At 35.1% G+C, this 23,857-nt stretch overlaps 1 protein-coding gene across 10 annotated transcripts in view; it reads right to left on the reverse strand.

Annotated features, from left to right (window-relative positions):
- Positions 1-23,857, reverse strand: part of C6H15orf41 (chromosome 6 C15orf41 homolog) — a 117,500-nt gene that overhangs the window by 89,587 nt on the left and 4,056 nt on the right. For all 10 annotated transcript variants that reach the window (XM_021403254.1, XM_021403253.1, XM_021403255.1 and 7 more), the window contains exons 2-4: positions 6,593-6,638; positions 5,679-5,743; positions 2,628-2,688 (exon numbers count right to left, since the gene is read on the reverse strand). In XM_021403254.1, coding sequence (XP_021258929.1) covers positions 2,628-2,688; positions 5,679-5,743; positions 6,593-6,638 — 172 coding nt within the window. The remainder of the gene's footprint in view (positions 1-2,627; positions 2,689-5,678; positions 5,744-6,592; positions 6,639-23,857) is intronic.

The raw sequence follows: 23,857 nt of genomic DNA on the forward strand, positions 1-23,857 counted from the left end.
TTATTACACGTAGTACCCATCAGGTGATACCACATAGCCTTAATACCATCAGCAGATTTTTCTTAGTTTTGCTGAATAAAACACCTCCAACAGATGTGCTGGACTAGGTAAAAAATTCTTTAGAATTTAAATTTTCCCTCTAAACAACGCCCTTCCTCCACTTTAATACTTTTTATATGTACGGAAATTGTATGTTGCAGCTCCACCTGAAATTACAATAGCTTTTTAGATTTCGTTATAATACTCCCTTACTGAATTGGAATTTTAACTATGAGACAGTAAACCTTGCTCATTCACTGCCACAGTGAATTTTTCTTGACATGTATTCAAGTTCAATATTAGTACAAAAAATTTTAACTTGATTAACTAGATACACACACACACAAAAGGTGGTTTCATTTATGCATATGTTGTTTCCAAATATGTATGTACTTGGATGCCCTTAAATTCCCCAAGTAGAGAGAAATGCTTTCAACGAAGCTGCTTTTTTCCAGTAACCCACATCAGAGCTGACACATGAAAAATGGTGAAATTACTGAAGGTAGTCCAGCCTGAATAAGGACTACCTTATTAGTTCAGGTACTTGCATCTCCCTAATTTTCATATTAATCATGTGTCCATCTTTCTTTGAAATAGGGCCATCATGCTTCATGTCAGAATTTAGCATGTAAGTAAAATTCATAGTGCTTCAACTCTCACTTGAAAATATTTGTAAGAAGAGAACAGTGACTAATTATTCCTATCTAACAGAAATAAGATTTATTTTAGTCCATTTGAACTACATATAAAATAAAATAATAACTTAAAAGTCTCAAAAATCCTCAAAAAAACCTTCAGTAACCAACCCCAAAAGATAGTAATATGGAGCTGTTCCTATTTAACAGAGCTGCTACACACTGTAATGCACCTATGTTACATTTTTCTCATCAATTTTTACAGTTTCCACTGATTAAATATATATTGACTCATAAAGTATTACCATTACATCAATTGTCAGCAGATGCAAGAGTATGTCATTTAAATATTAACTATCATATAAAAATGGCAGCTTGATTGTTTGGAAGCAGTAATCTGGTGCTGGTTATTGCCACATTTCACTAACACATTAGGGAGCAGTCACAAAATGCATTGCCTTTCTTATATATCTGCTACTATGAAATCAGAAGCAGATAAGTTCTTTGTACATCTTCCTTTCGTCTTAGATCTGATTTTTATTTATTTCTGAACTGGAGAAAACTTTGATCTGTATTGCAAAGGCATATTAGTGTAATATAAACAAAGATATGCTCACTAGAGTCAGAAATGATATGCATTATCTCTAAATCAATGGGAAAAAATATACAAAGAACCAGTAACACAGATTACTTTGTGCTTGAAATATTTTGAAGACAGTTCTCATATAATATAGGTGCAATATATCATGAAACAAGTTGTTCACTTAAATTCTTAATAAGGTCATACTTTATGTTCTGAGAACAGAATGTAGTTTAAGACCTGTTTCTTCCAGAAGTAGTTAAAATAATGAAAGAAAAAGCAACACATTACTACTAATATGAAACAAATCCTTTATTCTGTGATAACAGTATGATCAAGGTATGTGGACACTTCGCAGACCATTAATATCTTCTAGTAATTGATAGGTAATTGCTCATTTGCTAGCTGCAGCAATGTACATGAGAGAGAAACCATTCTTTCTTACGAATATAATATGCAGAAGTTGCTGCTATTGCAACACTTAATGTTCATACTGCCATATCATTTCTAAAGCAAACACTAATTTTCTGCCTCCTTCTAACACTTTCTATTAAAATGCAACAAAAAAAACCAGCACACATTTCATTTTATCTCTTTGAGAGTTGTATAAGCAGTTCCATGGAGTATTGCTATTATTATTGTAAATAAATATTTTTGAACGTAAAGGGTAGGTAAGTTATTGATTTTTCTTCTAGGAGGCTCACCACCACTCTTTCAAACTTTTAATGTTTTCTTTGAGGTAGTGCTTTAGAGAGTAGATTTTAATACCTTGATTCCCCAGATTCATATTGTACTTAATAAACAGTATCGCTAAATTTGTCAGACTTTAATGGCAACCATTCCAAACTTTTCACAGACCAGCTTTTCTAGCAAATGACTATCCTGAGGAATTTATTCTGCTTAATTTTCTTCTATTAAGCAGTTTTCATTAGTCATCCTCTAATCTGTATGAACAGAATTAAAAGGAGTCAGGAAAATGAACTGTTTGAACCCATTGTATTCAAACAAAAATCTTAGTTTTGTTATGTAAAAATTGTTAACAGATGCAACTTCACTTAATCAATATAGGAACTTTTAGTGAAGTTGTGTGCTAAAAACCTATACTCTGTCTGAAATTTCCAGCAAAATAAAAATTCAGTTTCTTACACATTCTTCTTGAACTTACGCAACTAATTATATTAACAGACTTATTAATAAATGAGGCTTTTTGTCTAATTGTTATAAGTACTAACAGACTGGGGAACAATTTTAAATGTCTAATGTGCCCGGAAACCATTTATTCCAGGTTAATTATGTTTATCAGTAAAGTCACTACAGATATGCCCCTTAGGTTTTACATTTGGAAAATTAAAGAAAAAAGCGAAGATTACTACCTCATTGGCCAGCTCCAGTAAAACAGGGGCAGCTGCATTTTTCATCACCCTGTTCAGGTACCTAGGCAAGACAAAGAGAGGTGATTCCTGTACAGCCCAGTACAGCATATTTCATGAGAAGTATTCTAATTAATAAGTATTTTAAACAATCACAAACTCTCCAACACTGCTTCCTATTCATTTGCAATGTACAACGATCTGATTTAAGTTACTGGTAAAAAAAAACCACACAATAAATCAAGACAACAGTCTTCCAAAAAAATTTCAGCTTAACGCCCTATAAACAAATTATACCTGTGTTATTCAAAGATGCAGAACAAAAATCTCTGTTATTCACTGAAAGGATTTTGAGTTCCACGTGATCTTCAGCTACACGGTGCAAGTCACTGTACATCTTGTTCAACTTGTTACTATGCACAAAAAATACACTCAGAAGTTTAATCACAGATTTTATCAATTGAGGTAATAGTAGGTAATAGCTTAAATACTAGAGACTTACTCTGGTGAAATCAGGGCATAAAAATAAAACTAACATTGTGATGAATATTAGAAGAAATACTAAAAGAAGAATTTAGGATCTACAAAAGATCTTATTTTCAGGAGTAGATGGAATGAAGTTATGCTATTGGAAGCCACTTTCTGCTTTGCAGCAATTTGGAAAAGAACAATAGTTAGCAACATCTGAACCTGCTCGTTTATCCCATCTTTATTTATATAGCAAATCATTAGAAGGCCACAGCCTTTCTAGTTCTGTCATTATCTATTCATCAGAAGGCCTTCTTCTGCTCATTAGCTACAGATATTATCATCATTTTACCTTTCTGAGAAATGGGTTTAACATCTTTATATGTAACTCCTTACAGAGCATAATGGCTTTTTGTTTGAAAGTTATTCTGAGGCTCAATGAATAAAGGAACTGAAAAAAGCTTAGGGCTGCAATGTATTTCAATTCTATGTAAAAACACAAAATAAGATGTCTCATGTAAATCTGAACACTTGAAAATTTATAATGGAGGGGGACAGTTAAAGATGGTTAAAGAACAAAATACTAAACCAAGAAGACTTATTTGAGACTGATGTTCTAAAACATGCACCCAGATGATAAAACATCACAGCTACAGCTGACAATGGAGTGCTACTCGCAATTCTATTATGCACTAACAGATTTCACACGTTGATGGCAATACTGTTCTGAAAAGTTTGCTGATCATTCTCATAACTTGGCTTTGCGTTCGTCCAAATTGAAGCCTATCCCAGTCTCAGCAGACCAGCAGGAACTATTCCAATAAACTGCACTTCTGCTTTCTCCCAACAAAGACCACTGGATATGACTACATTCAAAATTATGTTGTTTCAGACAGAGGAAAGCACAATTATTTGTTTGTATGTGGGAGGGTGCATATCACATGGACTATACAGCTGTAAGATGGATGCAACAAAAGAGTAGTCAACATGTTTGTCATGTTTACGCTTGCAGCATTTCAAACTAGCTTCTGACTCAAGTAGTCTACCTCTGCAGACTACAAGACATGCTACACCGCAAATCTACTAAAACGGGATTGAGATGAGTTTTCTATATATTAACCAGAAGACACCTGATTTTAAAACATGTGTATTTTATTTAGCCATGTTGATAATTTGCAATATAAAATATCTAGAAATAGCATAGCTACCATACAGCTTCATACATAATGCCTTAGTTATGTACTGCTGTGATACTTCAGACTACACAGAAAGGGACACAAGACCAAATACTCCCACCTGATGTGAGCCAAACTTAATCACACCTACAACCTTACTGAAACCAACAACACTGCTGCTTTGCAAAAAGCAAAATCTGGTTCTGTGTGTCAGGTTCAATGTAATGGGACTAGTAATATTATCATCATAAAAATCGTTTAAATTATTTGCATGTGTTCAAAGAAAAGAATTATTACAGATACAATTAATATACGGCATTTCACTGAAATTATACTAGTTAAAAGTAATTAAATGGAGGTACCATATATATATAGATATTAAAGTAATGCAATTTTAAACCAACAATATTATTCCTAAACAAACATCAACACTGTTAGAAGCATGATGTGATCCAGCACAAATTTTTACAAAACTACACAAGTACTTAAAAAAGAAAATCAAACCCCCAAAAGAGCACAATTCACACTAGACTTTCTCAACCACTGTCTGATATAATCAGCTTGTGCTTAGCTTTAAATGTATGATTCTGCAGAGCACAGAGAGTAGTTAATTGTTTACAAATTGAAGCTTTTTGTTTATTTTTCTTGTTCATACAGATTAACATTAAGCACAGATATCAGACATCTATAATCACAAGTATGAACTTGCTTGCCATGCAAGCTCTTCAGATATGTCAGTCTGCAAAGTATTCTTTAATTGCATATTTTTACCAGTTATCATTATGCCCCAATTATGTCATTGCGATATTTTAAATAAAGTGTATAAAAATAACAGACAAACTATAACATGTCGCAAACATTTTATTAGCTTTAGATAAAAATAACTCTAGAATATCATAAAATGACATTCTCTCTTAAAAGCCATTTCTGACACTTTTGTTGATAAAACAGGAGTGATCTAAAAATTAAAGCTGGCAATACAGAAATTTAGTATGTAACTTTTGCAATGTAATACAGCTGTTTTTTTTTTTTTTTTAAAGTATAAGTAACTGCAACAGAGCAAGCTCACTAGCTGTAAGGAACTTATCATTAACATTGGTCTTGACATTGAAATTATGTAATTACAAACTGTAGGCAGTATATAATGAATGCTTTCATATGCACTGTAAAAAGTAATATTTGTTTATCTGGACTAAAAGCCAAGGAAGTTAAACTTTTCTTGATCAGACTGACCAAAACCTGAAAAATTCTGTATGTACAGTGATAAACACTTCTAGGTGAACTGCTCTGTAACACTCATCCCAAATTGTTAATTTATATTTATAGAAAATCATAAACTAATAAGCTAATTTATTTATAATTACAATAAAAATTAGTGATGATACTCTTAACTAGGGTGGGGAGGTCATACCTTTGGTAGTAAGTTTCAACTGCTTCTGCAGTATGATGCTTGGCATGTGTTCTTTTTATTTGTTTCTTGAAAAACAAAAGAAAAACAGTCTTACAAATGTGTCATTGTTCAAAACACAGAAATCATGACTGTTCAAACATGTGCCTTGGCTACATTTTGTTATACAAACCGAACTATAATTTTAGATTTTATACAGAAATGATGTTCAATTGAAATGAACATCTTCAGAGAGTACTGCAATGTACCATGTATGTAAAAGCCAATAAGGTCACAATAATTGAATCTAAATAAGTTTACTGAAGGCCACAGGGGGCAAAGTAAAACTTGTTCTCTCTTTCAATCTTTTTATTAATTTTCCCTCAATTCAATTCCATCTAAGTCTGGTGTATGCTAGTTTTACAATTCAATTGGCATTTTTAACCAGGAAGAACATTGCTTAAAAACAACTTATTTGAAAAACTACAAAAAGTAATTCCACAGAGACTTGCCACTTGACTGACACCTGTCATCTCATGATAAATGACTCCATTTTCTGCCTCTCTTGCCTTCTGCCACTCCGGCAATGGTCATTTATCATCATCTCTGTCAGCAATGGAAAGCAGCACTGACAGTGCAAGTCAGCAAACATTTAGCACATGGAACCACGCAACACAGGGAAATTATTATTGTCAGAATAATAATGGTTTAGCATAATTTATTACAGGTCCACCAAATAAGCAAAGGCTAGATGTTATTAGACAGATGGATGGGTAGGCTTGGCAGCCATCCACTGAGACTCAGGCGGTGCTTGATGTGGAAAAGGGAACATCCTCCAAACCAATCAGAAAGCTGGCAGTTCAATTACAAAGAAATAAAGGGACATTCATCATTCAATTAGGCACCTGTCAACCCTCACAAAGGAGAAAACTTCTAACCTGGTACTCCTGGGAGAAGATGCTCAGCAGAGTGGACTGCGATTGACTGGAACAAATAAAAGAAGGACAAAGTTAATTACTGGAGTGCACTGCAAAGAAACAAAAGAGAAGGGAGCTTCAAAGGTAGGCCTGCTGCCCTGTAATCTAACAGAACATGAAAACAAGTGTGGAAAAGTTGTTCCAGATGAACACCTCAGACAAAGGCTTCCTGCTGCTAGGTCAAGGAGAGAGCATACGAGGGGGGGGGAGGAAAATATAGCAAGAGTTTCAAAGCAAACTAGCATATTGTTTAGGTGATTCTTTTTCAGCCTCAGAACCCACAAAGTCCTATCAGTAGCAGGTACTGGAATTAAAAGGGAAAAGACAAAGGAAAACAAAGCAAAACTGCCATTAATAATTGATGGACTTAAATTCCACTAGAAGTTGGGAACATACCGCTTGTTCATTGGCAACATATTGAAATTCATTTTGTTAGCAGCAAGGGAAACTCTTCAGTAGCTGTCTCATATTCAGGTTTAGAACTTCCCTCTCTGTCAGAAGTAGCATATGGGACCACTGGAACATTCCCACTGAAACTGATGTGCTTTGAAAATAGAAACTTTCACAGCAGGAAGCAGAGATTCCCTGGAGTCGGTCATTTCCAAAAGCTGCCATAAGCTTCATTCATCTACGGCTCCCCTCAATGTCAAACACCTGGCAACGAAGCAACCTGGAAAGCATTCTTCTCAAGAGGGAATTTTTCTCTCTGAATTGTTAACTTTTAGAAATGGGACAAGATCTTTTTTCCCCCCAAAAGGCAATCAATACCACACCACTACTGTTTTCAATTGTCCTCTGTGGATATATCTACCTCATCATATCCTGAATACAATTAATTACTTCTGATATATTTTCCTACTACATGCAACTTGAACAAATTACAGTCTCAATAAATTGAGTTTTATGGTACAGCAAAGCACTATGAATAATTAACATTTTCCCTTTCACGAGCTTACCTACTAAGGCATAACACAGGTAGTTCAAATATTCAGTAGTGCCTAAAGTCTTGTTCTTCTCACAGATTTCCAGCATGGGAATTTAATAACTACATTACATCATATTTACATTAAATGTAAATATTCTCTCCACACTTAAATGGCCTTTCTCCTTGCAATATTCACACCTCAGAGATATTAATTTAAGATAAGCAAGTCTTATGCCTTCTTTGAAAAGAGAAAACTGAATAACAGAATGACTAAATGGTTTGTTCAAGTTGAAACAGAAAGAACATCTATGCAGCACAATATAAAGTTACCTCTAAATAAACCAGCTGAAGCATTTGGAGCAAAGTAACTAGACTATGTTCAGTGCTATGCAATGAGCTTATCAGTTTGAGTTATCTGTATCTCATGTTTCTATCATCTTTGCCATAACACCTATTTTGGGCTTGTCTGTCCAGCACATCTGTGTGACAGAAGTAAGCTGAGCCTTCTTCTCTGATACTTCATACATGATAAATGTTCACCTGGAATATTCATTGTCTGAATATTAAAACTAGAAAAATGGTAACAATATAAACTATTATATAGATTTATGAAATTAATGGATCACAGAAAAACAAATGACAATACAGTCAAGATTTTATATATTCTTATACATCATTCAACACAGAGGCCAAGAGATATGCACCATGAGTCCCTAAAAGGTGTATTATGCAATTATGACAATCTTCAACATGTAGATGTGGCCATTATAAGCTGACCAAAGGAAAGAAGTTAAGATTATATACTTAAACAGGCTATATACATATACACAGCTATGGTTTTTCAAGTTGATTTATTTGGAAAAAAACAAAACAAAACAAACAACCCTGAAGGCTATAAATGAGCTGGATACATATGGCCCCCTAATGGCTCTCCACGTAACTATTATTATCTGGCAGATTTACATGGTCATAATGGTAGAACTGAATGTAGAGAAAAGATTCAGAAATTAAATAACAGAACAACACAAAACAAAACAACATTTACCTTGATTCTGGGTTTTAGTTCTCTCCAACTGGTACACAAATTTTTGTATTTTTAAACCATTCCCAGGAACATTATTGTACTTACTGCACAATTATCCTAGTATACTCATTGACATATCAGAAAGATTTAAGACCATTATCTCTCTCTTCTCACATTTGACTCTTATCCCTTCTATTTTGTTCCCTTGGTGTCCTTGATTTCATCTTTCTACTTCATTTTAGTCTGACAAGCCTCTCCAGTGCTTCCAAATGTTCAGATCATTTAGTACTCACCCCAAATACTAAATAAATAAATAAATAAAAATCAGGCAAGAACTGAACAAGGTTGATATATACTGGATTGCAGTATGTAAATATTGTGACTGTAACAGAGAATTACTTCAACAGAACGATTCCAAAAATTTCAAGCCTTACTACCACTTACTAGATCTCTCCTCCCCAAGAGAAGTAGACTTATATTTCCATATGGCTGCTTCTGTGTTTCTTCTAATTAACATAGTTCTCCTGTTAAACACCCAAACCACTTGTCTGCCACTCTATGGACTTCCTTTTTTTTGCCACTCTTCCATTTCTACTGGCAAAATTACGTAAATAGCCAGCAAAATAAAAGCTGCCTGGCAAAATGAAGCAGCTCCTTCAAACACAACTGGAACATCTATTGCAAGATGTGACTGACAGCAAGCTGAAACATCACGGTTTTGAAAAGTGCTTAAAAAGACAGTACAGGGTACTTGGAGAGGGAACAGAGTCATGAACATGCACCTGCATTGCAAGACAGCACAAAAAGATCACAGCTGCCAACCGTGACAGTTCAGGATACTGCCACGTAACTCATTTCAGGGGGTATCTTATCAATGTATACAAACACATGATGGAAGGGTATAAGAAAACAGAGACAGGTACTTTATAGTGTTGCCCAGTGAAATGGGCACAAACTGAAACACTGGAGGTTTTGTCTGAATGTCAGAAAATTGTGGGAGAGCAACTGAACACTGGCACAAGGTGCCCAGAGAGGCTGTGGAGTTTCCTCCTTGGACATCATCAAAAGTTGGCATGGGCCTGGTCCTGCTCTGGGAGTTCCTGCTTGCACTATCATACCTGGAGAATACACCAGAGTGTTCTGTTTGCAGAGCTGCAGTGAAGTACAAACTACTTGCAGATAATAAGCTAACACAGACAGATCAACATTTCACAACTACAGCTGATGTAAAACTATGGCCAAGAAGCAGCCAGTAAGAACGAAAAGATTTTAATTGGATTGGTTTGCCTTCCTCTTCTCAACAAAGCATGCTTGCAGATCTAGCCAAGATTTCAGGTACTGAACTTAGTATTTCCTATTTAATAGAGCCTCACCTGAAGAAAATCCAAAAACAACAACTTCTGCAATTATTATAAAAGGGCAGGTCTGAAAGTAATGCCTCCTATTTCACTATGTTGACCTACAATGTCAGAGGCAGATGGTGGTGGTATGGAAGCAGAGTTTGAATCTTCCCAACAATATTCTGTTAAATTCTGTTGCCGTGTGACAGTTGGCAGCAGAGGGGCAGTGTGACAAAATGGCATCTGACATGGAATTCTGTATGAAGCAAAGGGCTGTAACTGAATTTCTCCATGCAGAAAAAATTGCACACGCTGACATTCATTGAAGCTTGCTGAACATTTATGGAGACCAAACAGTGGATGTGAGCATAGTGAGGTGGTGGGTTTTATGTTTCAGCAACAGCAACAGCAACATGAAAGACAAACTATGTTCTGATCTTGTTCGACACCTTCATCAATGACCTGGATGAAAGGACAGCAAGCTTGCTGATGATATGAAGCTGGGAGGAATGGATGACACACCAGAAGGCTGTGCTGCCATTCAGTAAGACCCAAACAGGATGAGTTGGGCGGAAAAGAACCTTGTGGGGTTCAACAAAGGCAAGTGCAGAGTACTACACCTGGGGAGGAATAACCACATGCATTAATACAGGTGAGAGGCTGACCTGCTGGAGAGGAGCTCTGTGGAGAAGGATCTGGGTGTCCTGGTGGAAAACAGGGTGACTGGGAGCCAGCAATGTGCCCTTGTGGCCAAGAAGGCTAATGGTATTGCTTAGGGATAAAGTAAACTTCCCACTTCATTGCCTGAGATTTCTGGAAATGTAAAATCTTAGGTACAAATACAAGGGTCCACTTGTTTCATCATTTTAAAATGTAATTATTTTCCTTTAATTTTATCTAAACATTTTTTTGCCCCAAATAGAAAGACTAAAAATGCTGTTTTACATGTCATGTATTTTACCATGGAACAAAGGAAGAGTGATCAGTAAAAAAAATAACAACAGTAAATATGAACTACAAAGAACATTGAGTCATTGCTATCCTTTCACAAAATGGAACGCTCCAACTCATGAAGATGATAAAGATAATGGTTAAAAGACTGTGCATGGGAACAGAATCCGCATTTCCAAAATTCAGAAGCTGTTATGGGTGAAATCCCAAAGCAGGACTGTCAAAAACTTATCTTGGAAGTACATCCAACAATGAATCGTAGTTTCTGCAGGAATTCAGGTATGGTAGAAATTGTCTTTTTCGTTCCACATTCTCCAGTATGAGAGTCAGGTGCTTGTCACATCTCCTTGTGAAATGCTATGTAAATTCTGTAAAGCAGATATCTTTCAATGTTAGAACTTTCCTGCTACTCCAGTAATTTGGGAACCAGAAATCAATACTGTGTCATTGGGGAAATATTCCCATTACAAATGTACTAATGCTATAAAATTACAACAAACATATAGATAAAAAGAAGTACCTGTGAAAGGGCTGACGTGTTCATTTTAGCCTTAAAGATACCAATTTAAAAACAAGACAAGATTAAAGCTCACTTGCAGAGCTATAGCACTAATCAATTTTGAAATTCAGCAACATCCAGTTCATTAAGCTGAAGAACAGCTCAAGTCAAAAGATCTGAATATGAATCACTTACAAAAAAGTGTCTTTGCATCAAAGTTGATTTTGTACCTTTGTTAGGTTTAAAAGTAAAAGTCAGAACTAAGGAGTCTGAGGCAAAAGAATTCCTGCATTGTAAGTTCACTCTATCCAATAATAATAAAATAGATTAAATGCAGGCATATACATACAGCTTTGCTGTCTACAGACAGGGTTATGAGAGTAACTATGACAAAGCTTTGAGAAGGCTACTTGAGAAGAGTCATCACTTCTATGACCTTGACATTGGTTGGTCTCACAACTTCTATGCAATTTAGTGATGTGCAAGAACAGATGATGGTGCAATACATAGAAATGGCAGCATTTAAAATTCATAGTAGCATAAGGCCATTACTTCTCCCACTGGGCCACTTGAACTTTAATAATGTCTGACCTAGTTGGCCAATAAGTTCTAGCAGCAGACAGAGGAAAATTGCCAGTATTAGATACTGTTTGAAAGATTTTTCATTTAGAAGGACTTAGAAGTTCCTTTAAGAACAGGGCACCAATTCCTCCTGTAGACACCTTGATTTTTGGTGTCCGTTGTAACGGTCAATATATTTTAAAACAACTGCAGACAACACATGATTTGTATCAGATGTGAAAAAATAAAATGCAGAGGTAAACACAAATTATCAACACAGGCAACAATCACAAAATAATGCTCACTCTGCAGAATTAAAGTCTACCTCCTTTCATCAATACAAAAACTAACTTTTGGCAGTAGTAATAGAAGTGTAACTCAAAATAAGCAATATTCTAATTGTTACAAAGTACTTCTGATCAAGTCCCTGCAAAGTTAAAAGTGAAGTCAGAAGAAAGTTGCTATTTCCCCCTCACTTCAACTTGATGCTGAGAACAGCAGGACATTTTCAGAGCGGATAAACAGCAGTAGATTCTACGGTTAAAGATGGAACTCTGACAGCACAGGAATAGAACGGTGCTATTTCCACCTGAAAAGAAACTACCCTTTGGTCTTATCTTAGTAAGCAAGTAGATAATAATTTCCCTGAAATACTGTTATTTTTTGTCCTTCCAGAACTAAAAAACAACTGTTCCATGTTTGAAACCTACCAAAATGCCAAAACCACACAAAGACCCTTGTAAGTAAATACCTGTAAGTAAATATAAAGGATATTCACAAGACAGGCTTTAAAAGTACAATGTCAATGCTAAAAATGAAATTAAAATTTAGACAAATATTAAAAAGATATTCTTACATAGGACTTGAATGACTTTCAAACCTTTTCATGTTACGCATACCAGAACCTTTTTGGTACCCTTTGATCATATCGTCAGGGGGTTCACTGACAAAAGAAACTGATAGGAGGAGTCAAATAGAGTTTGCCTCTCACCATCAGCCTGATAATCTTAGTACATATCCTTCCAACTACATATCCTTGCCATTCTCTAAAATTCTCCTTTTAAGTCTATGAATACAAAACTATTTTTATTAGTAAATGACAATTTTTGAGCTAATTAGACTGTTCATTTTGTTAAAAAATTAGCCTGTATGTAAAATGCATATCTGTGCCAATTTGAAACTAAACAAATCCCCAAACACCCTTAAACAATTTGCTCCTAAAAATATATAATCAAATTTAGAAAACTATAAATTATATTTAAATTTATTATTTACAAGCAATTAATTACGAAGACAGCCAGGTGGCTTTCATTACATAAATTACTGTTAATGACACTTGCCTCATGCTGCTACTGTATTTAGTTAGCATTTGCATGCATCACATGTCAAGCACACACACTGTTGCACAGCTATCTCCAGGGTAAAACTGAACACCCTAAGTCAAAAAAATCTCCCAGTAAACTAATAAAAAATGGTTAATTCCTTAAAAAAGTGAGGATCATATTGAAGTTTCTCATGCAGGATATAATTTAAAGAATTTTACCTCCACCAAGCATGGATTGTATAGAAGTATAATTTTAAGTAAATTCCAGTTTGAGTAATGATACTGATTTAAGGCAAAAAATAAACACATTTACAGCTAGTCCACTTTAGTTTTCAGTCTTAAACTCTACAGAGCGTATTCAAGTTTATAATTTAAAAGTTACTTGTAATAATAATGTAATAAAACAGAATAATTGTTGTCTCTCTACCTAGCTGACAGCATACTATTTTGTCTTGTATCTTTATGTTACTGTATTATACATGCATATATTTACAAAGTCTACTTCAGTCTTTCCAAAATTGAAATCTTACACTTTAACATAAAGTTGATTGCACTTCTCAGGTATATCTTTCTAGAAGGAATAGCTTACATAGAGAGAATAAACTAGTTTTAACATTGGAGGTATGGCAGAATGCACTAAGAAGGAAATCCAGCCATTCCTTTTTACAAGTAGTCTTCCAGAATTCTTTTTTAAAATTCCTATCTAGAAGTGTGACAAATGCACTTACTGGCAGGCGACAGAAGAAAGTTTGACATGAGGTGCTCACAATTTCATATTACTCTGTACTAAAGCTTTAGCCTCGTTTTCCACTTCTAGCAATAGAATTTTCCCTTCTCTTCAACTACTTTCTTGAGGATTTAAATTTTCTTTGTACTGCTCTGAAAATGGCCACAAAGACCCACCTTTGCTTCCTGCGCTGTTGCAATAAAGGCTGGGAGAAGTCTGATTCCATGCCCTAGCTAAACAAAGTCATCGCTGATGTAAACAGTCAGTAGGTTCACTGCATAGCATCAACTTCATTAAGCACCAAAATTTGACTGGTCTCAGTAAAATGGATCTAGAGGCTTCAGTAAACAAATAATGTGGAAACTAACGAATAAGGAAAACTAGTTCAACATCAAACATTTGCTCTATGTCAAAATAAACTGAATATGACCTCAATATGTATCAAGTCATATAGTGTGACTCATTGACACTTCTTAAATTTCTGGGTAGTCAAAAACGTAATAAAAATATACACTGCTGTCTTAACATTAAAGCACATAAAGACTAGATTTGGCAAAAAAAAAAAAAAAAGTCAGTGAGAAGAGGGTAAGTAAACTTCACTAGAATTCAGTGTAATCTGATAATTAACATCCTTCGGGTAGCTTTCAGGAAGGGCCCAAACAAAACATTCCAACTTTATCCACTCCTATACTTTAGTGTTAATATGTTACAGTAAAACAGCAAATGCCACAGTGCCGTTTCCTTCTCCTGATTTATTTTTAATTTTTTCTCCACATTTAACTCTCAGGTCTTTGTATTTTACCTAACTCTTAAGAATGGCAAATTAGCACAACTAGGATACCAGAAGACAATAGCAATTGAGAAGTTGGAGGAAAAGAATATTCTAGATTGGACCGTTAACATTTCTGTATGTTAGTCAGTAACCAACAACTTATCTCTTAAAAAAGAGTGCATGTTCTTATAAAAAAGTGAGTCATCCTCTCCACCTTTAACGAAAGGGCACCTGAATGTTCCCCAGTCAAAAATAAGGATGTTGAGACCTATATTATTGAAATTATTACATGACTGAGAGGCAAAAAGGAGGCTAACCTATAGAACAATATTGATTTGGGGTGGATACCTTTTGTTTTCAAACTTCTCCTTTTAAGTAAGTTTCTTCAAATCAACTTTCACTTAGAAGTAATTTCTCCTTCCCCACAACAGTAAAGCTTTAAGGCCAAAAACAGAAACAATGGAATTTAGCAGATATGCAAGTACTATTTTCTTTTACTACCATAAAGTATTTTGTTAAGTTTTTTGTATCACTTCCCATTAAACCAATGTCAAACAATTCTTTAACTTAAAGTTATGGCTGTTTATCTGTAATCTGTTACCTGTAACAGAAAAAAAAAAAAAAAAAAAAAAAAAAAAGCAGAAGGCCTCTCTAGCACCCTAATCACCATATCAATGACACATGCCACAACAGAGAAGCACTAGTTTATTTGATTGATCATGGTAGATAAACTCCAAATAACAGAGAAATTAACAAATGCTTGACATTTGCTCAACATCCATTATTCTGACACTGCTTTCAGGATTTCAAAGCCTGGGAGTATGCTTAATCAACATTCATATTCCCCAGTGAGCTACAGGCACCATATTGTGCCCCGCCTTAGTACTGATGAAAACTGCATATTGGCCATTTCCAAAATGTTCTGGGACTCCACACAGGGCCCCTTCTCTCCCTTGTTCCTGTTCTGCAGTTTTCTTTTAAACACTTCCAAGACAAAAGCATCTGCCAGTTTTTCTCTCTGGGGATGTATGCAAAATGAACTTAACAGTTTTAAGGCAGAGAAACCCTCACATCTAAATTCATTCATAGGACAGAAAAGGGCCTAAGAGGCCTCTCTAGGGACAAAACCCTGCTGAAATTTTCCCCGACAACAGTGGGAGCTTTATAAAATCTAAGTCCAGACAATTTCCAATTCAAATGCCCAGCATAGCATGACCTTTGTCAGATCTATGAGCCCTAGATGCACCCACTACTTTTTTATTCTAACCAGCACAGACATTAGACAGGGCACTACTGCTAAGCAGGAGGTTGAATATTTGCATGCTCTTCCATTGTGAAAATGTAACAGTGACAGCACTGTGTCGAATTCTTTTCCCCCTAGAACTCTAACTCCATAGGAGAGGCATAGCTGACAGATGACTCTCCCAACATCTGTGTTATGTACACTGCACAGCTGAGGAACCTTGGATCACTGTCACAGCTTCTCGGAGATGACCCACACCTTTCTTATATCTATCCATGAACAAAAAAGTAAAATCAGAAATTGAAAACACCACTTTTTAAATGAAAAGTAAATATGGCAAGAAAGATTAACATAATTTAGTCATTAAGCTGTTCACATATCAGCTCACCATATGTTGTATAAATGTCCCATACAAAATAATTTATCAGACCTGACACGTTGCACATCATATTGTATTATTTAATATGCTTACCAAAATTTCATGGATCAAGCTCCACTTCTGAAAGTATATAGAAAGCTCTAGAAAATATTTCTTCATCTTCTATGATTTATTTTGATTACCTTTTACAGCTACATGATAAAGTGGAACTTGCAAAATTACGAGGTTAAGGTTTACGCTGCTATTGCTTCATAGACTAAAATATAACAGATGACTCCATGTCTATACGCCATTTTACTTGCATTTAATATTTAGAAGTACATTAAACTAAGCATGTTGCTTTCCACTGTGTATTTTAATGATTTTAACTGGTTATTTCAGTATACATCCACTAATGCAAAGTTCCATTGATATATGACCCTTGGTGAAGAGACTAAAATGCTAAGAATTACAAAATGTATTAAAGCAAATGACTGTCATGTAATTAATTTTGACTCCCACTCCAAACACTCTACAAAGAAATACATTAATTTCTCAAAGTAGATGAAACATTTGAATAATACTTTTAAATTATTGAGACTGAAAATGTTAGAACTGTAGGATAATATCACTAGATAAATGGACAAATTCTTCATCCAGAAACCTACAGCCACAAAAACAATCACATATAAGAATGATCGCCCATCACTAGTAAGGTCCATGTGTAAACAGTAAATTAAAATAAAAAACATAAGCAGAAAGCTGGTAGATAGTAGTTATTGAGTAACCAGTGATATTTGTTTGAAAAAAAAAATACACTTAGAGCACACAATAACAGACATGGCTAGAAAAAAATTCAGACTGAAACCATGCATTTATCCTGTAAACAACCATTTTCTTTTTCTCTCTCAGACCACTGATGTCAAAGGAACACAATACAAATGAGATAAAAACGTAGTCTGACTTTTTGGTCAATAATTATACTCTGTTTCTAATAATAGGATAAAGAAAAACATATTTCTGTTTCAGAAAACTCACTCCAATGAGGTCATTAAACACTGTATTTGAAACGGAACTTGCTTGGCCTTTTTGGAGTACCTGCCAACCGTTCAAAATAAAACTTTTTAGAACTCTGTAAGAAACAGAAATTTATGTCTTCTTTTGATCTTTTTATATTTTGTGTATCGAGAATAATGAGCTTGTCTAGGAAAACACGTTGCTTACCTGTATTGAAAACTGAAGGCCAGTTGGATTGAGAACATGCATTTATATTAGTGCTGGAAATGGCTAGTGTTGAATTGTTGTTTTGCCATTAGGAACCTACACTCATTCTCTGGCTATCAGTTTTTGTACTCTGCACCAGTTCTAGCCTCAGGACATATGCAAGCATTCCACAGAAGAAATGCAAAAGGACTGGACACCACCAGATCAATAGTGGATTGAAAGGATGTTCTGCCATCTCCTAGCAGACCACAAATGGAAAGAGAGACACGTGGTGTCATTATTATCATGAGTCCTCAGTAATGATGAGGAACTCCAAAAGACTCTTCATGTTAATTCAGATAAAAACCCCTTCAGTCATAAAAGTGAATATTACCTCTATATGGTCATATGGTCAGTTTTTATGTTGTCTTCAAAACAGTTTCTGGCAGGCTACATTACACAAACTACTACCTTTGGTATCACAAAAATCTCACTCAGAGAAAAATTTGAAAACATTCTGCTTTCTGTGGAAGCATTATCAATTGGGCTAGTCTTAGTTTAGCTACTTACTTACTCTTAGCTTAGGTCATGCACTGTATCATGTATCCCAATCAAATCACTACCACATTCAAACGTTATGGACACTAGAATTTAAGAAATACATACAAAAAGAAATGATAAGATCAATAAAAGTACTTTAGTTGCTGACAAAATATGGTTCACAACCTAAGGAGTTTATGAGCCAGAACACTTTTCCTTCAAGAAATGCAGATTCCTGTTCAGTAAATTTAAGCCTGCTAAGAAGTTCACTTACTTTGAATTCTTCGTTTGAAGTCCAGGGACAAGAATTCCATGAAATACAAGTTGAAAACTAATGATAAAGCATGAAATCTTAGCATGCCAATGGGAGTTTGAAATCTACTTGTATGGTACCAATTAGTCAAACAAATGAACAAGGCTTTTAACCATCACTGGATCTGAAGAAAACAGAGCAGTATTTTTCCAAACCTTTTCTAATGCTGTTTTTTTTTTTTTTTTTCTGTAACAATGCTTTATTAGATGTGTCTTAGAAGACATTCTTAGTAGGATTAGTTACTGTAATCTATATTCTTACTGAAAACAATCCTTATCATTATTTCATTCAGTTTGAAATAGCATACAACCTTCTGAGACATTCATGTTGCAGAAAGACATGATATTTTCACCAGGAACTTACAGAAGTAAACAATTAAAAATGATTCTCCTCAAAGCTTATATGTTATTTTATTAAGTGATATGATAAGCTTAGGGGCATATATCAGAACCAAAATGGTTGTAGTCATTAATTTAAGTAATAAATCATAGGTTCTGCCAACAATGACAGCAAACAGATGCTAACAAGAAGATGTATTATTTAACATTGCCATGCGTTATAAAAATGTAAGAGTTTAGGACACGTCTTAAATTTTTATAATAATATGCATTTAATACATTACTGTTTTGACACATACAAGAAACAAATTTATAGGTCTCATTCAGCACTTGCTTTCTCTTCTGTGAACACAGAATGGATTCCTGAGGGAAAAAAAAAGCTCAAGTGAACGTATCAAATGGATGTTTACAACAAAATCAAGTTGTTTGTCTTGCTGTCTTGAAGTAAGTATCATAAGCATTGAATCTCATTAAAAAAATGAAAACCAACACATCTGCCTTTACATAAACAGAATCTTTTCCCTGAAAGTTCCCAGGAAATTCAAACTATTAAGTTTATCTATATACAGGTAGCAAAGCACCTTATCATTTGGTAGGAAGTTACATAAACAATTCCTTACAATTCAGAGTATCGATACTGTGTAACTCTCAATGAGCCTGCTAAGTTATAAGAATAGCAGAAGTTTCATTCTCCAGTATGTCTTATTATATATTCCCTACATCAATTTAAATAATATCATGGAACGCTACGATGATTTTCACCAACTGCATCCTTTGCGAAAATGTCAAAACCAAAAACTCTATGGTAGTTAGCAAAATTACTGTAAACATGATCTATTCCATTCCTCCCACTCATGCCCGCTCTCTTCTCAGGACTCTGAAAGCCTGACAGAATGATGATCTGATCCAAGTCCTGACATCTGAAAGCTTAGGAAATGCAATTATGCCTTTTGGCAAGCCCAGCCACACTAAACAGAATCACTGTGTACACACCTTTTTCAGCACTGCATCTCTACTGCTAGTACAGCATGCTGCATAAGGACCCTCTGCAGGAGGGTCAATTGTTTCTAAGAAGATGAGCACTTTTCCCAAACATTTTTGTTTTGCTTTAAGGATACTGAATAATAGCATTCCTGTTTGCGTTCTGTTTCACGTTCATTTTCAATCAACTTCCCCAGGTACCAGCACAGTTTCTTTCTTGGAAGTGCCTCAGTCAATGCTTTAAAACACTTGAGGAAGCAGTGATCAGACTATGGAAACTAAATTTTCTTCATTAAGTCTACTGAAGCAGATATTAAAAATGCATTTAATATACTGGGGATGGCTGGTGGGCATCACTGACTGTGACAGGCCAGTTACTGATGAGCTGCTGTCAGACAGCCTTCTCAGCAGGGATCTGTGTCTAAGGCTGCTGAAGGACAGCAATATCTTCCCTTGTGTGTAAGCTCTATTCATCTCCCAAGTATTTACTAAATCACAGACCTGTGCACACAAACCCAGCGTTTCAGCGCATGCTAACAAATGATGGATGGCCTAGTCAATTCGTTATGTCCTGAAAGCGTGATTTCCTGCCATTCCAATCATCAAACCTCCAGAGCCTTCAGAGCTGATCAGTCCTGGAGAATATATTTTGCAGGCTCTATTAAAGCAGTAGAGGTTCTTTCCATTAGTCTCAAACTTTTTTTTCCTGCCTGATTTAAAGAGATTTAAAGAGAACACTCTCCTTCCTCCAGCACCACCACTATCACTCTTATCTGTGTAAAGCATTCAGGACATGTATCACTAGTGTGTTAGTAAAAAAGCACTCCTGGAACACTAGCCAGTTAAAAATACATATTTTGTCTGTGATTACTATAAAACACTACAATCTTTTATTTAAATAATCCATACGTCTTTATTATGTAACCTAGGCAACCCCCAAAACATTTTGTAACTTAGCTTCTATAATCAAATACCTTTTACAGCAAGGGAGTGCTCAAACGGACTTGTTTTCTTTGTATTTGCCTAGTGAAACAGATCAGAGCTTTCTTAATTGTGTTCCTTTTAAAAGGATAAGCCAGTTAGGAATAAACTTCCGATGTTCCAAAGACAAGTTAGCTGTCAAAGAAATAAAGTTTCCAGATTTCTCCCTTTTCATAGCAAGGCAATACACTTGACAGTCTTTCTTTTACATGCTAGAGGAGAAATTTTATTTAGCTTATCTATTCAGTGATCTATAGGAACAGGACATGCATAACTCACACTCTCTATCTGAAGCACTGAGCTTCAAATGAATCAGCCTACACCTGCTGAAGAGTTAGTTGTCTTAAGGTACTGCACATTTTTCTAATGTGGTGTAACAGATAGGAGAAAACTTTATGTCACTAAGTATTTGGTTGCTCTAAAATGCAGACACTTCAATTTTCCTTGCTTGCTAGGTGTGATCCAGCCACATCCAGCACAAACCAATCCACATTGCCCTACCATTCACCTCAACCTTGACCTGGAGATTAAACTCACTTTTATTGCACACAAAGGTCATCCATGTTAGGTCAAAATTCAAAGTCCCTTGTCAGCTAAGGTTGATATATTCCAACCTTTCCTACTCTAATGCATCAAATTTTTCATGGTGAGGTCATATTCAGCAGACAGTGTATTCAGCGATTTATTGTGCTATTGTAATATAGCCCAGAATATGATTGTCCGAAAACCAACACATGAATAAAATATTTTTCTTTCTGATGTACAAAATCTCCTCTGCTCATAAAATTCTGTCCTAGACTAGTCTGCAGACTTCAGAAGAATGACACAGTGAGGAACTGTTTCTCAAATACAGTCAAAAATTACCATTGTTACCATCACTGTCCATAGTACAAGCAACATGAGTATAAGGGCACCCTAAAATCCACAGGTCAATTAAAAAGCACATATGGTCAGTGTTAAAACTTCCACTTCATCCTTAACAGCTGACATAATCTGGCCCTTAAATCTGTAGACATCTGCTGGTCTATCTGATGACATCCAGCTCACTTTAGAATGAAATACTTAGAAGAGTGTTACAGGATGTACATTCCTACTCTACTCGTGATGATCACTACCATATAAATTGTAAAGTGGCAAAAAAGCACAACCAAATTAAACTTTATGAAACAACACGGTAACATACATTATGACCAAGACAAGCTCTGCAGCTTTGACATAAGAAAGGATTCTTTTCTCCCTCTTTTTGTCCTTGCCTCTTCTTGCTTTTCCTTACAGTTTTTTCCTTTCATTTTTTCTTTTCACTCTTAATTTCTCTCTCTTCTCTCTTTCACTTTCTCCCCATCCTTTCCTGTTATTTTTTTTGCTCTTCCCTTTCCCTATTTCTTCTATTTCATTTTTTTCTCACTTCTCCTTGTCTGTTTTAACTCTTTCTTTCCTGCCATAGTAAGCAAAAGCACCTAACACATAGTTATAGTATACTCAGAGTGCTTTTTTTATTATAGAGAACTCATTTCCATGTCTGCTTTAAGAGATCCCCTCCAACCCTTGTAGTCCACCATCAAGTCTTCAAAGGACATACGACTGACTTCTAAGTGGTTTGCATAAATCCCTCAAGGCCAAAAAGGCTTTCACTTTACTCAGCCAATATGAACCTCACAAGTGTCCTAAGCCCTATTCTGTGTGATACATACAATTTTTTAAAGGAACTGGACACCTATATGATAATCCTTCCCATGCTGCAGGGAGAAAAGGTTAAGAGAGAAGGAAAATACTTATCAGTACTAAAGAATTCAGAAAGTACAATGTTAGTTCTGGCTGCACATTTCAAGCAAAATTTCAAGATTAACCTTTAAGATAACTTTGCTTTTTACTAGAATGGACATCTTAGGTGGGAAAGCTTGTAAGGAAAAGAAATGATACATGTATCATTTTGTATCAAATTGTAACAGAAAAATACATTGTACTTCCTCAATATAAACTTAATGTTGACACATTCTAACTCATGTCATCTACTGCCTAGTTAATAAAAACATGCCAACAACTCCCCAGAAAATCCTTTCCATCTCTTCCCGAAGAAATCCTAAAGGTCTAGAACTTACCAATGTAAGAATTTTCCTTCTAAATGCCATCTATAGTGATCAGAGAAATAAAAACCTGATCAAAACTGTGCTTCCCATTCTCAATGCTTTTACTGCTATCAATTGCTATATTTTAAATTTGTATCTTAAGAATAAACTTACTAAAGAATACTGGAAGAAACAAAGTTCTTCTGAATTAAATGCTGGTTTCTGTTACATAGTACTTCGTGTTACAGAGGAGAATTAGTTTCCTTCCTATTTAGAGCCAAAGCTCAACCAGTTTTTCATGTGACACATTAAATCCAATCAGTTTCAAGTCCTCTGAGACTTCAACAGTGAAAAGAGAAAACTTATACTGCTCTCTGGTTCATCTTAGCAAAACTGTAATATCTTAAGAGTAGACATCTGTAATACGCAGTGGATACAGATCAAGACCTGATACCAAGGCTACAAAGTACTTATGTCCAAAGGGAATTACATCAATTCATATTACTTTATGAATGTGTATTTAATTCCAAGAATATTTTCATTATGCTACATTTTATTTTACATTTCTGAAAATTTGTATATTGTTAATTTGCTTTTCAAATAATAAGCCAAAATCACTTTCTCATCTCTTATTATCAGTCTTGCATTTGAGGTTAAATGCTTTGAGAACACAGCAAATGTTAAATTATGTTAGATTTTGCTACATATAATAGACAAAACCAAACAGTAGTGTAAAACTTTGTTTACTCTGAAGTTTAAAATAAAAGAAAAAATGAATACAAAACCTAATAAAATCATAGCTGCTGTAGCTGTATGGTCCAGATCATGTAAACATGATAAATTAGTGTGAAATATTTGCCACTTCAAAACAGACAGGGTGGAAAGTTTAGCACTGATCAGTTAGTCTCTCTTTCCAGGACTACTTTCTCCTCCTTCATAAGGTGGTTTACTGAAATTGGTGAGGTGGTTTATATAGGCAGAGCATGAATTTTTCATTGTTAAGCAGTGAATACACAGAAAAGCAGAGAGAGCTTAAACTACACTTTCATTTTAAGAAATAAAAGTTTCTATCCCTTGTGG

The sequence above is a fragment of the Numida meleagris genome, chromosome 6 (assembly GCF_002078875.1).
Source record: "Numida meleagris isolate 19003 breed g44 Domestic line chromosome 6, NumMel1.0, whole genome shotgun sequence".
Taxonomy (NCBI): Eukaryota; Metazoa; Chordata; class Aves; order Galliformes; family Numididae; genus Numida; species Numida meleagris.